This window comes from Cynara cardunculus (genome assembly GCF_001531365.2).
Source record: "Cynara cardunculus var. scolymus isolate 2C chromosome LG 11, CcrdV1, whole genome shotgun sequence".
Taxonomy (NCBI): Eukaryota; Viridiplantae; Streptophyta; class Magnoliopsida; order Asterales; family Asteraceae; genus Cynara; species Cynara cardunculus.
Window position 1 is genome coordinate 17,218,488 of NC_037538.1, and position 15,194 is coordinate 17,233,681.

General features: G+C 37.7%; 1 protein-coding gene across 1 annotated transcript; it reads left to right on the forward strand.

Annotated features, from left to right (window-relative positions):
• The first annotated feature begins 1,795 nt into the window (after positions 1–1,795).
• Positions 1,796–11,566, forward strand: LOC112520712 (putative TrmH family tRNA/rRNA methyltransferase). The gene is made up of 4 exons (XM_025129201.1): positions 1,796–2,103; positions 2,208–2,309; positions 3,674–3,800; positions 11,142–11,566. The coding sequence occupies exons 1-4, from the start codon at positions 1,819–1,821 to the stop codon at positions 11,360–11,362; spliced, it is 735 nt and encodes a 244-aa protein (XP_024984969.1). The 5' UTR covers positions 1,796–1,818; the 3' UTR covers positions 11,363–11,566.
• The last annotated feature ends 3,628 nt before the right edge of the window (positions 11,567–15,194 follow it).

Sequence of the window (15,194 nt, forward strand, 5' to 3'; positions counted from 1 at the left end):
AAATAAAGCTCATGAAAGTCTAGTTCATTTTTCTAAAATCGTGATTTTAGTTGTATGATGTTTGAATTTCTGTTTAGTTCTATATTGTAATATAATATATTGTTTGTAATTGWTTCGATTATGTTTGAGATATTTAAACTTACATCTTTAAAAAAATTGTAATTTACTCTTAATTTTAAAAATTAGCATATTGTAGTTTTTTTCAAATCAGTTTCTAGTTTCGATTATAATCAACGGTAAAAAAGAGGATTTTTACCCTTAACGGGTTCCCCAACGGGGATCGAAGAAACTGCAGGGACCCAATGGGGATCCCCGATAAGATCCACAACGGGGATCGGGGCTGTTACGGGGACGGGGATACCAATACCCAGCCCGAACCCGACCCGTTGCCATTCCTAGAGAAACCCCGTAATGGGATAAGTATTCTTTGGAATTCGTCTTCCATTGGCATTAGGATGTTTCAAAGCCGTCATAATCCCATATATTAAGGATTAGAGTTAATAACATTTTCATTTATGTGGTTTGTTGAAAATTATTGTTTTGGTTTTTATATTTTTGAAATTATGATTTTCATTCTTATAATTACTCATGGCAATTGTGGCCTCTCGGGAGAATAGATGACTGCATCTTTGATGCACTAATAGTACTAATACATCTGAGAAATCTTAGTTGGATAGTTATAAATAACTTTGGGGTTATGGAACAAAAGAGTATCCCGGACCCACACCAAGGTGTTAACAGTGATTTTCAAATCTCCTCAAGTAGGATTCGAACCTATGACCAGTCGGCCGCTCTGCCACTGAGCTACTAAGAAACAATGGAAAATAATCCATTGTTGTTTAGTCCTAATGATTTACGATCTATTGTTGTTTTTTGTTCTCATAGTTTATAATTCATTGTTGTTTTCGTCCATCATACTTAAAGTAGGAGTTACCTTCAGGGACAAAAATAGCAATGAATGTAAATCATAAGAAACAAAAACCGAAATTTCGATACAACAGGGACGAAAAGCACATTTTTAAACAAATCATAGGTACGAAAACGTAATTTACTCTAAAGATTAATTTGGTTAAATAGGATCCAAAAAACCCTAAAAATGTTGGCTATCTCGGATCAACTCTTCCCACTTTGTATACGAATTAAGGTTTCCATACTTTTCTTCTGTTACAAACCCTAGCCGTTTTCTTCGTTTTGTGAAAATGGCTGGTAGCACCACAAAACAAGAATCATAGTCATTCCTACGAGTAATACATGTTGTTGGAGACTTCATACTTTACTGTTTCAGATTCAACAATCAATTTTTAGTATAAAAGATAACTTCGATTAACACAGTTTAGTTTTATTTATTTATTTACATAAATCGTACTTGGAATTTTGGTTTTAGTCGGCTTTTTTTTATTAACCTAGATATCGAACCCGTTATGCGAGCCGACTAATCCCAGGACGACCACCTGCTTTGCAGATAGACCGGAGTCATCGTATTTGAACCTCCGTGACCACAAAGAGATTTTTATTCCTTCTTAAATTTGAATCTGAGACCTCCAGGTATTTTTGATCTTTGCTAAGCTCAAACCAATCAGACACAATCCTTTAGTCCACTTACATGCATGGTTCATGGGATCTTGACATCATTACCATACAATGATTTCAATGATTATACGAAAACAACTTGAAAGTCAAAGGACATATATGGTGTTAAATGGATTCACGAAGGGCTTGAAGTGTAAAATCCAATATCTTCAAGTTAACTAAGCAAGACGCCTTGTAGGGTTTTTAGCATTCAAACCCCTCGTTCGTTCTTTGTGTGGAAATCTATAAATGGGGGATCAAGAACAGAATCAAAATCAAAGTAATAGTCGAAGTCAAAACGAAAATCAAGATCAAAGCCAGAGTCATGTGGGTTTCGAGAGCTACGTGGTGATACACAACATAGCAAAGAGGCACAATGTTGGCACATTAGCTCGTAGCGCCACCGCATTCGGCGTTTCTGAGCTCATTTTGGTCGGCCGCCGTGATTTCAACTCCTTCGGCAGCCATGGATCCACTTCTCATCTCCGCTTCCGCCACTTCTACTCTCTGTCAGACGCCCGTGTCTTCCTTAAGGTTTCTCCATCTTCCCCCTCGCTCTATATATGATTTTCTGCAGCAATCTATAGAATATAGATTCCTTGGAACTAAAACAACGAAATATTTGGCTACTTATACAGGAGAAGGATTGCGATATATGCGGTGTGGAGATTACCGATAACGCAGCCGCTGTAAATGGACACCCTTTTAAGAAAAGCACCGCTTTCCTTTTAGGCAACGAGGTATCACATCTTCATTTTTGCATTTCTTTCTGTGGTGTTTTGAGCTGATGATTTGCACATCTCTACAAACTGGTGTTCTAAAAATTCCCATTTTGTGGCATTTTGTCTCATTTTGGTTGCGGGGAGGAATCATGAGTTCCTTACAAGACCTTTTGTAGATTTATAGTGGGCTACTAATGACTTCCCACCTTGGATTTGGGGTGTTACATATATGGATTCAAACTTTTTTGAGACTCTAGATTGATTACACTTAAATTCATATGAAGTACTACAAGCAGCATGGAGAATTGTTTGCTTCTGTTAGATTTTGCAAGAAAATTCATATCAATATTGTTTGACAAGTACTTGGTTGATCAAAATTAAAGTGTAGCAATTTTTTCTTTTTATTCTTTCTTTTGGAATGAAAGGAGGACATGTTACTAGCTTTGGTAACAGACCCGAATGACTTCTATTTTTAGGTGTTAAGTATGCTGGACTTGTAGATTTAGGGGTTGTTTATCAAATGCTTACTGGGTAAGTGTCTACCGGCAAGAGGCATTACCCTCTCTTACCTTGTCAAGTAACATTCTCGGCCATCAAATGGATTGTTTGTAAGCATCAAGGTAAATGACCGAGTTACACTTACCCGGTAAGCTCCCCTTACTTTCCAGCTAGAAACTGCACACGAATTTGCATGGAAGTCTATTCTTTGGTAAAGTTCTCTTGTTACATGAAAACGAAGAAAATAAATTTCTCTTTTATTTACATCGCCAAGCTTCTTTTTTCCCTGGGTAAAGGGGACTTAACCCTGGTAAACTTTTATTCAGAAAAATAAGAAACTACTCAAATAAAATGGGCATGTCCTTTTTATACAAAAGATAATTGCCTACTCAAAACATGCTTCGGGTAGACACACAAAAGAGGCCTAACACTATACTTATTTACATTTTTAAACATCCAACTCAAGTTGGGCAAAGTTCCTCTAACAAATCTTTTTCCTTTTTCATTTTGGGAATCTGAATGTTCCATTATAAATAAACACATCATCAATATTGTGATGAAAAGGCATATTAGTTCAAGTAGTTTGGAGTGTGTGAACCCAAGGATCTTGACAAGAGGCTGCTTTCAAATCTTGATCACTATTCTGATTTGCCTTGATAGCTACCATTATGCATAACGTGCCTTTTCAGCCCTAGACTGGGTAGATTCTTTMGATTCTTCAATGAAAGCCTTCATGAAAGTTGTAACAGGATAAAGGATATCCTCCACCCTTACTACAACTAAACCACCAACAGCGAGAGAGCTCACATTCGCTTTCTGTGAAATGGTTGTGTCCTTTATCTAAAATGTGCATCACACTCTAATGCTGTTGTTCTCTTTTGTAGGGTAGTGGATTATCTGCTAAAGAATGTGAAGTTTGTGATTATTTCGTCTATATTCCTCAATATGGTTGTGGCACCGCATCTCTTAATGTCACTGTTGCAGCTTCCATCATTCTACATCACTTTGCAGGTATACTTGCCATACTCTCAAACATTCAAGTGAAATGAGAAATGAGGTTTTGTATTGCTTTGGTCGATGCAAATTGCACCTCTTCTGAAGGCTTTATTAGGCTAATTTTTCTATTATTCATAAAATATATTTATGGTAATAGCTTAGGTGGGTAAGAATGTAATTGCTTGGTTTAGCCAAGAGGCAGACGAAGACTATTCTCCGAAAGTAGCTAAGCCTACTATCGCTTCGTTGCAAGCCATTTGGTATGAGTACACAATAGGCAACTAAAAGAGCAAAAATTCTTTGTTCTGTTAAGCAAGCTAAACAAGAAGCATGTCAACTTTTTTTTTCCTTCTTATTTCAAGATGCTTCACTACATGCTAATTAGAATTAAGTAGGGCCCAGTTTCATTGAATCAATTAACATATTCCATTCAACTCAAGAGCAATTGCTAACATGGTGGTTAGCTTCCGAAGGGTCTTGGCGCACCTAACATATTAGTCCCTTGCGCTAAATATGCAAGAAAATGCTAACACGACCAACTAAGTTAGTACTAAAATAAGCCCCTAGGGGTGGAGGTATAGTTGCGTACACCTTACCCCTCCAAGCTAAGTTGTTAAAGGCTCGAGGCATGCTTAGGCGCAAAGGGATCCCAGGGCCTAGGCATGAGGCGCATGACTCAAGAATGTGAGGCGCATCTTGTAAGATATATATATATACACACACACACACACAAAATACATGCATGCACAAAGTTTCGCATAACTCAAATAGTGTTTAGCAGCAGGTACCAGCCTCCACTGCAGCAATCAACAATACTTCGATAGAGGTAAAAGGGAGAAGGGTTTAAAGCACGAGCCGTGAGAGAGAACTTTTACGGTTTGGGTATTTATAGAGAAGGAGGCCTAAAGTTTTAGGGACTGGTATTTAATATGAGGGTTTGACTTATGTCATGTACTTAATAACTTTTTCTTTAAAAAGTCTAGGAGATGAGAAGATGAGAAGATGAGAAAGCTTACTTAATATTAGGGTTTGACTGGGCATTTAATAACTCTTTGTGAGGCTCGCCTAGGCCCACAAGGCGCCTCAACCAAGGTGCAACACCTTAGTGAGCCTCGTAAATACGTCTGGCCTCGCCTTTGAAAAAGCCCAAGACCTTGAGTCTTATTCGCCTTAGAGCCTAGGCGTGCCTCAGGTGAGCTTTTAACAACTATGCTTCCAAGACCCTACTTTTGAGTGTGATTTTTTTGGATATGTTTGGTTTCTTTTGTTATGATAGTTAGCTACATTAGAGTCATCGATTTTGACTTGAAGGCTAGACGAGAAAGGGAGCATTCACTCTTTACCCAAGTTTAGAACTCTGCTTACATGCAAGACAATTAAAAAGCTTAAAGGAACTTGTCATAAATACCATGCATGAATCTCAGAATTTCCCTAGATAAAATTTAAGTTTGATTTCCTCATGCATCATTTTGTTCCTGGTGGTCTGTAGCTCCCCGAACATGCGGTAGCCAAATAGTTAGTACACAAATTTGAGATTCTTGAAAGATAGCAACAACTTTTATTGACATAGGAAGTAAAGCACCATGAACTGCCATGTAGAGATCAAAAGTTGTTTTGGAGGGAAATAGGAGCACGTAGTCTGTGGACCAGAAAAGACGTTCCAATGTTTCAACTTTAGAATTCAATGGATGAAAGGAAAGAAAACAACCTAGGATTTTCTTGTGTGATGCTATTGCAGCTTTCACTTTTAATCTTTTTCCTTAAAAATAATTTTCTTGGTTCTTGTTTCTTTATAGTGGGAGATCTATGGATGAAGGAAAGAGAACCCTTCATTTTGGCGTCATTATTGGTCGAAACTGATTAATATGGCCAGAACTCCCCTTTCCTTCATCCATAGATCTCCCACAAGCTTCTGCATTCCTAACTAACCATGTTCTATACATATGTGGGTGGACTGCTACTTTTTTCTTATAAAATCAAATCTCATAACACTTGGAGTACTTTAGATTTGGGATGGTGGATCCTGATGTAAGTCGGGTTTCAGAAAGGGGACAACAAGAGAGAAGAGTGGAGTGGAGGAGTCGATGAGGATGATACACCCTTGGTGATTAGAAGTATGTATGTTTAGTATTTTCCAGCTTTTGAGAGGCTGGAATCTCTCATTAGGCATACGCCAATTGAGGTTTAAAAAATTGATAGACCTTGTTATCACCCTTGCCCTATTACTCATATTCTAGAAAAGAGAAAACGAAATATCAAATATACCCTTTTAACAAAATGGGGCAACTAATTTTAAAAAAATGGGATAGCTCGGCAATCCCTTATTGCATGTTTCTCTTTTTACTGTCTGTATGTACTTAAATCAAATAGGGGGCTTATCAGATGACTGCAAGTCTAGAGCATAAAAGAAATTATTTTTTATTCAGAAATTATTGGATAGAGAAATTTTCATGCAACAACCGTAATTTTTCCGTGATTGAGCATGATAAATTTATTTAGTGGTATGAAGCAAATATGAGGAAATGTTTGATTTATGATGGATATCGTAATCAAAACAATGGAATTGATAAAAGTAAAAAATGTGAATTTATGGAGTTTCGTTGTGCAATCGTACACAAACACAACATATGTGAAAGGTGAACTGATACTATTGTAGTGGGAATGTACATTATAAAGGTGTTTAATTGGAGCATGTCTATGTCTAATTTGAATTGAAATGAGTTTGTATGCACTTTGTGAGATTTAAGTGAAAAGGGATTTGTGCACATTACAAACATGTTTCAGACGATGACACAAACATGTTTTAGAGGTTGGATTTTGAAAGTGAATGACTTTTAGAAAAAAAATGAGTATTTACTAGTTTTGGTTCGTGTAGGTATCCAACTTTGATGGGTTAAACTTGATTTGAGTGGTGAAATAAGCTTTGATTCGTTAAGAACATGAAAGCTGAAAACTTGACTTCAACCAATGATTTTTGGCATAAATTTTGGGTAAAACCCCAACTATGAAGGTTGTAATGGAGCTGTAGATATCAGAAGTATTCAGAAGATACTTTGACACACAAATATATGTTAAATGAGATATACATAAAAATGCATAGTTGACTTTTAGTCAACTCTGTTTTCGGTTCAAATAAAGAGACTTTTGACATGAAGTGAGCATAAGAAACTCATGAATGTGTTCTATGCAGTTCTAAGAAATAGTGTTATACCTTCTGGTCAACAAGTCTATAAGTTTGGTCAATAAGTCAAAAAAAGGGGTAGTATAAATAGGGGAGGGGATTAGAGGGGAAGGCATACTCTGTTTTGTAATCAATTAGATGAGAACCTCTGGGAGAGAACTGCCTCCTGAAAGCCGGATAGTAATCAATTGTAAGCCATCTTTAGAGAGTAATATTTTAATTTCTCTATCAATATGATGAATGTGCGTCAATTGGTATCAAAGGAAGAGGTCTTGAGGGGTATGCTGTCAACAACCAAAAAGATGTTGGAAACCCTCAATTCAATGCGATCAACAATGAGTTGGTTAAAAGACAAATTGCGGATCGTGAAGAAAGAGAAGAGGAAGGCTGCGATGAAGACGAGGATGATAAGGAATTACAGAGAGAACTATAGAAGAGAAATCATCTGATCATTTGTTAACGGTGACAAAGAATCTTAACAATTCCAATGGACAAAAAACCAGATCTGGAGTGGACGGATTCGCAACTAAATCTAGAACCAGAAACGAATCTGAATTCGAAATCAGATCAAAATCAAAATTCAGGTTTAATTTGAACCCAAAATCAGATCCAATTCCGAGTTGAGATCTAAACATGAATCTGACATCAAAACTGAATCTAGAGGAAACACGGTTGACTCAATCGGCCCATGAAGAAGAAGAGAAAAGCGAGGAATGAAAAGAAGGAATTCAAGCCCATTCCATCTACATTGGGCCCGAGAACATAAAAGAAAGCATCGTCTCTTTGTCTAAATCTCTAGTTTTAACAGCTTTGAGCAGAACTGGGTGCGGTGATGTTCATTGTGACCACCACTCGCGCTAATAACAACTCCACCACTACTTCCCCCGTGGCCACCATTTTACAACCATGACGCTAATACCGACGCTGTTTTCACCACTGCCTTCAGTGTTCTTACAACCATTGCCGCCTGTGGCCTTAAAACAAGGGGATATCGTCGAGGCTTTGAATTGGATATCGAAAGGGGAATTCAATAAGAAAATAGTGGTGAGATTAGAGCTATTGGATGATGGTGGAGCCACAACTGTGGGACCAAAAATCAAGGTACACTTAAATTCCATAACAAGATCAATTAATCCAAAAGGAATGAAGCTAGTGAGCACTATTGAGGGGCTTAGTGTAGTGGTACCCTACAATTTTAATTTTAAAAAGTTGGGCGAGACCAAAAGGGGGGAAGTCTAGCTACCTCAAGATGGCAACTACTTGGAGTTTGCACCTATGTTGGTTGTGGTTGGATGGCCATGTGCACTTGGTCTAGTCACCCTTACTACCGGCATGGTTACAATTGGGTTGGAGTCAATAATGATGTCATTGATCAAAGGAGATCGATTGGAGAGGGCTCACAAGAAATGATATGAGATTTTGGATAAAATCGACACTCTTACTCATAATAAAGCCACAGTTACCACTGTTAAAGTATTCATAAACATGGATCCGAAAGAGGTTTTGACATTGGTCACTTCTGATGAGGATATTAATGAAAATCTTGTAGCAAAATCAATAATAGAATAGAATACATTCCCAATTGCTGATTATTTTGGGATCTTACTTTAATCAACGATTCTAAAACGAGAGCAATGAGTCTGCAACGGATTTCCATGCAATTCCCAAAAATGGCATCTGGATTGACATCACCTAGAAGTAGATTTTCGGTCAAAAAATGAAGTTTGTTGGTTGAGAAATGGGTTACCGTCCAACTGGTATTGAATTTTTTTGATCGGTCTAGAAGAGAATGCAACAACGAGCATACTGATGGCATATGATTCTGAACTAATTGGTGTATGGAAGTTGCATATCTTCTAACGAGAGAAGGAACTATCATAGTGGAAGGACCTTGCAAGATGGATGTTTGGTCCATTATGGTTACCCAAGTCCATAACCCTTCTACTAGGGAGGATGCAAATGAGGCCGTCATTCAAGATGTGAGGGTAGTGGCTCTACTGGGCCTTGTTTTGAAAGGAAAAGGGGGCTTGTTGGGTTGACCAATCTGAGGTTAGGTGCAAAAATAATGGTGGCAGTCTTCTTGGAATGAAGGGGACAATTTTTTTAGAGTGGGGCCTGAAGCTGGATTGGAAGGATTTATCTGTTCTTGAAGCTAATTGGGAAAATTATATTATGGGGCCTAAACCGTCCATTTTTTGCTTCTTTCGGGATCTATCATTAGAAGAAAAAAGTACTTTGTTGGTTAAACAAAGGGTCAAGGAGTTCACAGTCTGGTACAAGGATGAAGTAGAGTGTCTCCTTGGAACGAAAGCTGTAAGGATCCAATCGTTTCAATCGCAATAGTGTATCAACTCTTTTTTTTTTCTTTCCACCTCGAGGACAAGGTGAAAGTTGGGGGTGGGTATTGTTACACCCTGGGGTCAAAAGGTCTATAAGTTCAGTCAATAAGTCAATAGAAGGGGTAGTATAAATAAGGAAGGGGATTAGAGGGAAATGCGTTCCTTTTTGTAATCAATTAGGTGAGAACCTTTGGGAGAGACCTGGCCTCTCAAAAGCTAGAGTGTGATCGATTGTAAGTCATCTGTAGAGAGAGTAATCTTTTGATTTCTCTATTAATATGATGAATGTGCATCAAATAGACAACACCCAAAATAAATTTGAAGGATATAAACATGTTTTGGGTGAGCTTGAAACCAGAAGTGCAACAATTTGACTTTTGGTTCAGACCGTGGTTTTTAAGCAAATTGGTGTGGTTTTGCTTGAAATGTAAATATGAGTTGGAATATGTAGAACTCTCATTTTCTTTCTAAAAGGGTGTTCTTACAGAGAGCAGGAGAGGAGGGTTCTTGTGGGGTTAGCCCAACTAGCAATAAGGCTTGGGCCTTTGGGAATCCTCCTCAAAGGTCCACGGTTCGAGTCCTTTCAAGGCCACCCAGGCTGTTCTCCAAAGCCCTTGGGATTAGTCCAGTTGTGCATAAGTTGGCCCCAACACCCATGGTTAAAAAAAATAGTCAACCAGGTGTAGCCAATGTGGGACTCCAACACACCCTCTCAAATGGAGGCTCGACACACCCCTTGAGTGGAGGCTTGATTGACTAGAGATGCTAGACAGCAGTTCTGGTACCAATGTGAGAATATGTAGAACTCCTTTAATTCTCTTTCTAAAAAATCCTTATACAGGAGGTAGGTTCCAACATTTTTAACATATGGACTGTGTCTAGTAGACGTGACTCCAACAGTATGTTCAAGTTATAAAAAGCTTCATAAGGTACTTAAGAGCATCCAAAGTGGTGGAACCTCCAAAAACCTCACTTTCCATATTTTTTCGAGCCACATCAACAAAAAAAGAACCTTAATAAAACCACACTACGGAGGTTCTTATAAAAACCTCACTTTCTATTTTTTATTTACGAATTGTAACTTTATTTATAGATTATTATATAAATTAAGAGACCAAATGAATGATTTAACAAAGTCGCGAAAATATTGTAAAATGGATATTGCAATTGTTTATATATGCATGTTATGGTTTGAGGCTCATTTGTGTAATCCGAAATGGAATCAGGATGGTTTGACAGTCATGTTCTTAGCTGCGGCTAGTGTTTTGTATAGGTCGAGGTCGTGGCACATGGATAGCATATGCAATGCATATTGGGGGCTCCTGTTCTGGTGCCGTAAAATGTATACAGAGTAATAATCGTATGAAATGTAGTAAGGAAGATGTTAAAAAAATATTCCAAGGTGAGGGTATTTGTCGTCTAGTCGCTGTTAATGACTAATGAGAATAAGCAAGATTAGTATAAAATTACCTTTATAAAAGGAGTTTTGCTGCCAACCCTCGTTATTTTTCCGGTTCCTAACCTTAAACTAGCTTCAGATTACTTGCTTGTTCTGTTGCTCATTCCGTTGTGAATACAATTGCTTCCTGCTGTTTATTCAGTTGTGAATTAAGTTGTTTAGCAAGCAATTGGTTAAAGATTCTTGACAAATGAATATTTCATGTGTTTCTGAATTCATTTGTGAATACAACTGTTTTCTGTTCTTTATTCAATTGTGAATACAATTGTTTAGCAATCAATTGGTTAGTTATTCTTCACAAATGAATATTTCATGTGTTTCTAAAATCTTGCCATCATTTATTCTTTGATGATTGATCTATTGTTCTATTGCTTCAGTTTGGGCAGGATTCCCCGAGCGAACCCGTGATGGGAACAAGTTTGTTGTGGCGGAAAAGCCGGTGAAGAACTTGGGACGTAACTTCTGCACTGAAACCGCCGAGTCTGTCACCGAGGAACGCAAGCTTAAACGAGAAAATGATGCCGTAAACGGATTTTTTGACGAAAGCGAAGGAGACGATTCTTCTTCTAGTCTTCTGGATGCAGTGTTCAGAGATTAATCCCTGGAAAATCTTCCAAGTGATGCACAGAAGTGCAAAATGGTTGATATTAAACATCGTTGTAGCTATTTTTGTTTCGACCGGTGATGTTATACAAGTTTTGTCGTTCTTATAGAGGTAGAGGTGCGCTATAATGTTACGTGAACAACGGATGGGTCCGAAAAGTGCATTTTGAGCTCGAATAACTTTTACTTTTTGAGTTCTGAATATTTTTTCAACAGAGAAGATTAAACATCAGGTATGACCAAAATACCCTTTTTGAAAATTTTGAAACCGAAATCCAACTACTATGGTTCTGATCGGTGGTGGTCGATGATGATTCAGATCGGCGCTGGTTCAGATTGGTGGTGATCGACGGTGTTCAAATCGGTTCAGGTCGATGGTGGTTCAGGTCGAGGGTGGTTCAAATATATAACACCTCATTCCATATTTGCATATACAATACATATTTCAAATAACATGTACTTTAGAATAATATACATTGATCCCAAGTATACATGATAGTACTTGTAAAAGCTACTACTACAACTTCTCACAAATTACATGAGTTATATATAAGAGATTCTTAAGCTCATGTAATAAACAGCTTCTACAAAACTCAAGTTTAGCATATAATTAAATGCAAAAACTATGAGACTTTCATTCACATCTTCCCCTTTTCTTTACTTTCAGGATGTGTCTGTCCTGAAATACACATTTATAAAACAAAATGAATGTTAGACCATAAGGTCTAATAATTATCTCCTACAACTTTACATAGTGAAAATCACCAAAAATTTAAAAATTCAAACTTGAAAGTCAATATATGAACAATAGTATGGCATCAAACATCAATTTGTCGCATCACAAGGATGAGACAAATCTGCTCATCTCATCCCAAAGATGCGACAACCCCAAACACTTCTCATCCCAAAGGTGAGACAAACCAACTCCTCTCATCCCAAAGATGTGACAACCCTAAGTCCTCTCATCCCAAGGATGAGACAACCCCACTCCTCTCATTCCAAAGATGCGACAACCCCAAGTCTTCTCATCCCAAAGATGAGACAACCCAACTCCTCTCATCCTCAAAATGTGACAACCCCAAGTCCTCTCATACCAAAAATAAGACAACCAAACTCCTCTCATCCCAAGGATGCTCTCATCCCAAAGATGAGACAACCCAATTTATCACATCAAATTTAAGTGACCAAATTTAAACAAAACCATTGAGTATGTCATCTTTATCCCAATTTACACCTCTTCTTATTATGTCATCCTTATCCTATTTTACACCTCTCCTGATTATGTTACCCTTATTCCATTTTACACCTCTCTTGTCGATTATGTCACCCACAATCATTTACACCTCTCCTATCAATTATGTCGCCCACAATCATATACACCTCTCTTGCCAATTATGTCACCCATAATCATTTACACCTCTCCTGCCAATGTTTCGATAAAGTGATATCATTTTCCACAATTTATAAAATACCATCTCAAATTCAAGTATGTTAACAATTAACATTAACATACCTAAAACCACATAGAATCATAACCCAACTTGCTTCTTAACACAATATTTCAGATATAAATTTTGAATAAAAACTCACCTAGATCACAATTAAACGGTAAACTTTTAACTGACAACAAATTCAGATAATGAACACAAACTTTTTCTTCTTCTTCTTCTTTCTTTCTGGTCGAAAGCCCTCCCCCTCCCCCTCCCCCTCCCCCTCCCCCTCCCCCTNTTTTTTACTTTTTCTCTCTCAAAAACAAGATAAAACCCCCAAAGGAGAGAAAAATAAAAAATATATACATACACACAAATATCTCCACATGAGGCGGTGAAGAATTTAAAATTTTTAAACCAAATACTAAAATTTCACTCCTCAACTTCTCACTATTTTCAAAATTCAACCCCATACTCTCTACCAACAAACTCGGTTATAACAACATCAGTGGTTTAGATGGCGATGGTTCAGATCGACGGTGGTGGTTGGCGGTGGTTCAGATCGGTGATGGTTGACGATGACGGTCCGTAATAGTTCAGATGGCGGTGGTCAGTGATGGTTCAGATCGTTGGTGGTCGGCAGTGGTTCAGATCGGTAGTGGTCGATGGTGGTTTAGATCAAAGGTGGTCGACGGTGGTTCACATCGGCAGTTGTTTAGATTGGTGGTGGTCAGCGGGGTCGGCGATGGTTCAGATTGGTAGTGGTCGACGATGGTGGTAAATAGTGGTTCCGATCAGTTGTTGTTTAGAGCGGTGGTGGTCGACAATGGTTCAGATCGACAGTGGTTCAGATCGACAGTGGTTCAGATCGGTGGTGTGCAGTAGTGGTTCAAATCGGTGGTGGTTGATGCTTATTCAGATCGGTGGGGTCGATAATGGTCGTGATGGTTCAGATCAAGTAGGGAAGATAAGGATAATTTTGTCTTTTTAAGAAAATGAAACAAAATTGAATACCTTCTCAATTGTGATGGAATGACCCGAATCCATGAATGGTGAAATGTGCGGAATTCAATTCCATTCTGTAGGTAAACCAAACACCTTAACGAAATTTGGTCAATGGAATAAATCATCCAATTCTCTCGAATTCCGTCGAAATCTTGCAAACTAAACACCCCCAAAGGGGTTGTTCACAGGATTTCGATGGAATATGAAGGGATTGGAATGATCTGTCCGTTGACCAAATTCCATTCATGTGTTTGGTTTATCTATGAAATGGAATTGAATTGCACACATTCCACCATTCATGGATTTGGTCATTCCATCACAAATGAGAAGAAATTCAATTCCATTCCATCCCATTTTCTCAAAAAGACAAATTTGTCCTCGTCTTCCCTACTTGATTTACTTAAACCATATGACCTTCATCTAAATCACCGCCGACCACCACCATTCGGAACCACCGATCTAAACCACTATCGACCATTATTGATCTGAACCATTACCGAACTACCACCAACCTGAATCACCACCTAGTCGTCGACCACCATCAATTTGAACCATCGTCGAGTTGTTTGACCACCACCGATCTGAACCACTGCCGACCACCACCGATTTGAACCACCCTTCAGAACCACCGTCGACCACCATCCCCGACCACCACCGATTTGAACCATCGCCGACCATCACAATTCTAAACCACCACCGACTACCACCATTCTGAACCACAGCCAACCGATAATGTTATAAGGGTTTTGGTCATTCATTGTTTATTTATTTCAATTTCGAAACTACATTCTACCAACCAAAAATGTAGATTCCAAATCATTTAACAAATTATGTCCCAAACGTACAGTGAAATTCCATTTCAAATCCTTTAAAGTCAAATTACTTTAACATATTTCATTCCTTCATAAAACATTATGCAAACAAAAAATGTCGACTTTCAAAAGTAAAAGCATAATTTTCTATTCTATCTTTAATTATGAAACACAGAACAATCATTTTCAATAACTAAAGATAAAATTATCTTTTCATTAATTAAAAACTATAATAACCAGAAATAGTTTTGCATTTTTTCAAAATAAACATTTATTTTTATTAAAAAAATATATATAAAAAACTCTCCATGAAAGAATTGCATGTTAAGTTTTTGTAACCTTATTTTCATATATTTTATAAACCAATAGGATTCAAGATATCATAGGCCATAACCAAATCATAGATTCTCTTGACGACCCTTCTTCAAACGCAAGGGACGACTTCTTTCTTCTGTCATTTTTACTCTTATTATTAAATTCATTATTTTATTATTATTATTTATTATTATTTTTATTATTTCTCTTTTTAACTCTGGATCTTATCTGTTGATCCGCCCCCCTATTTCTCTCTCTAGATGCA

Bases quoted from the DNA above. Each gene is read 5' to 3' on its own strand.
- LOC112520712 (XM_025129201.1), top strand. From the start codon at position 1,819: ATGGGGGATCAAGAACAGAATCAAAATCAAAGTAATAGTCGAAGTCAA. The intron at 2,310-3,673 runs GTATCACATCTT...TCTCTTTTGTAG, and splicing joins CTTTCCTTTTAGGCAACGAG to GGTAGTGGATTATCTGCTAA. The intron at 3,801-11,141 runs GTATACTTGCCA...CTATTGCTTCAG, and splicing joins CATTCTACATCACTTTGCAG to TTTGGGCAGGATTCCCCGAG.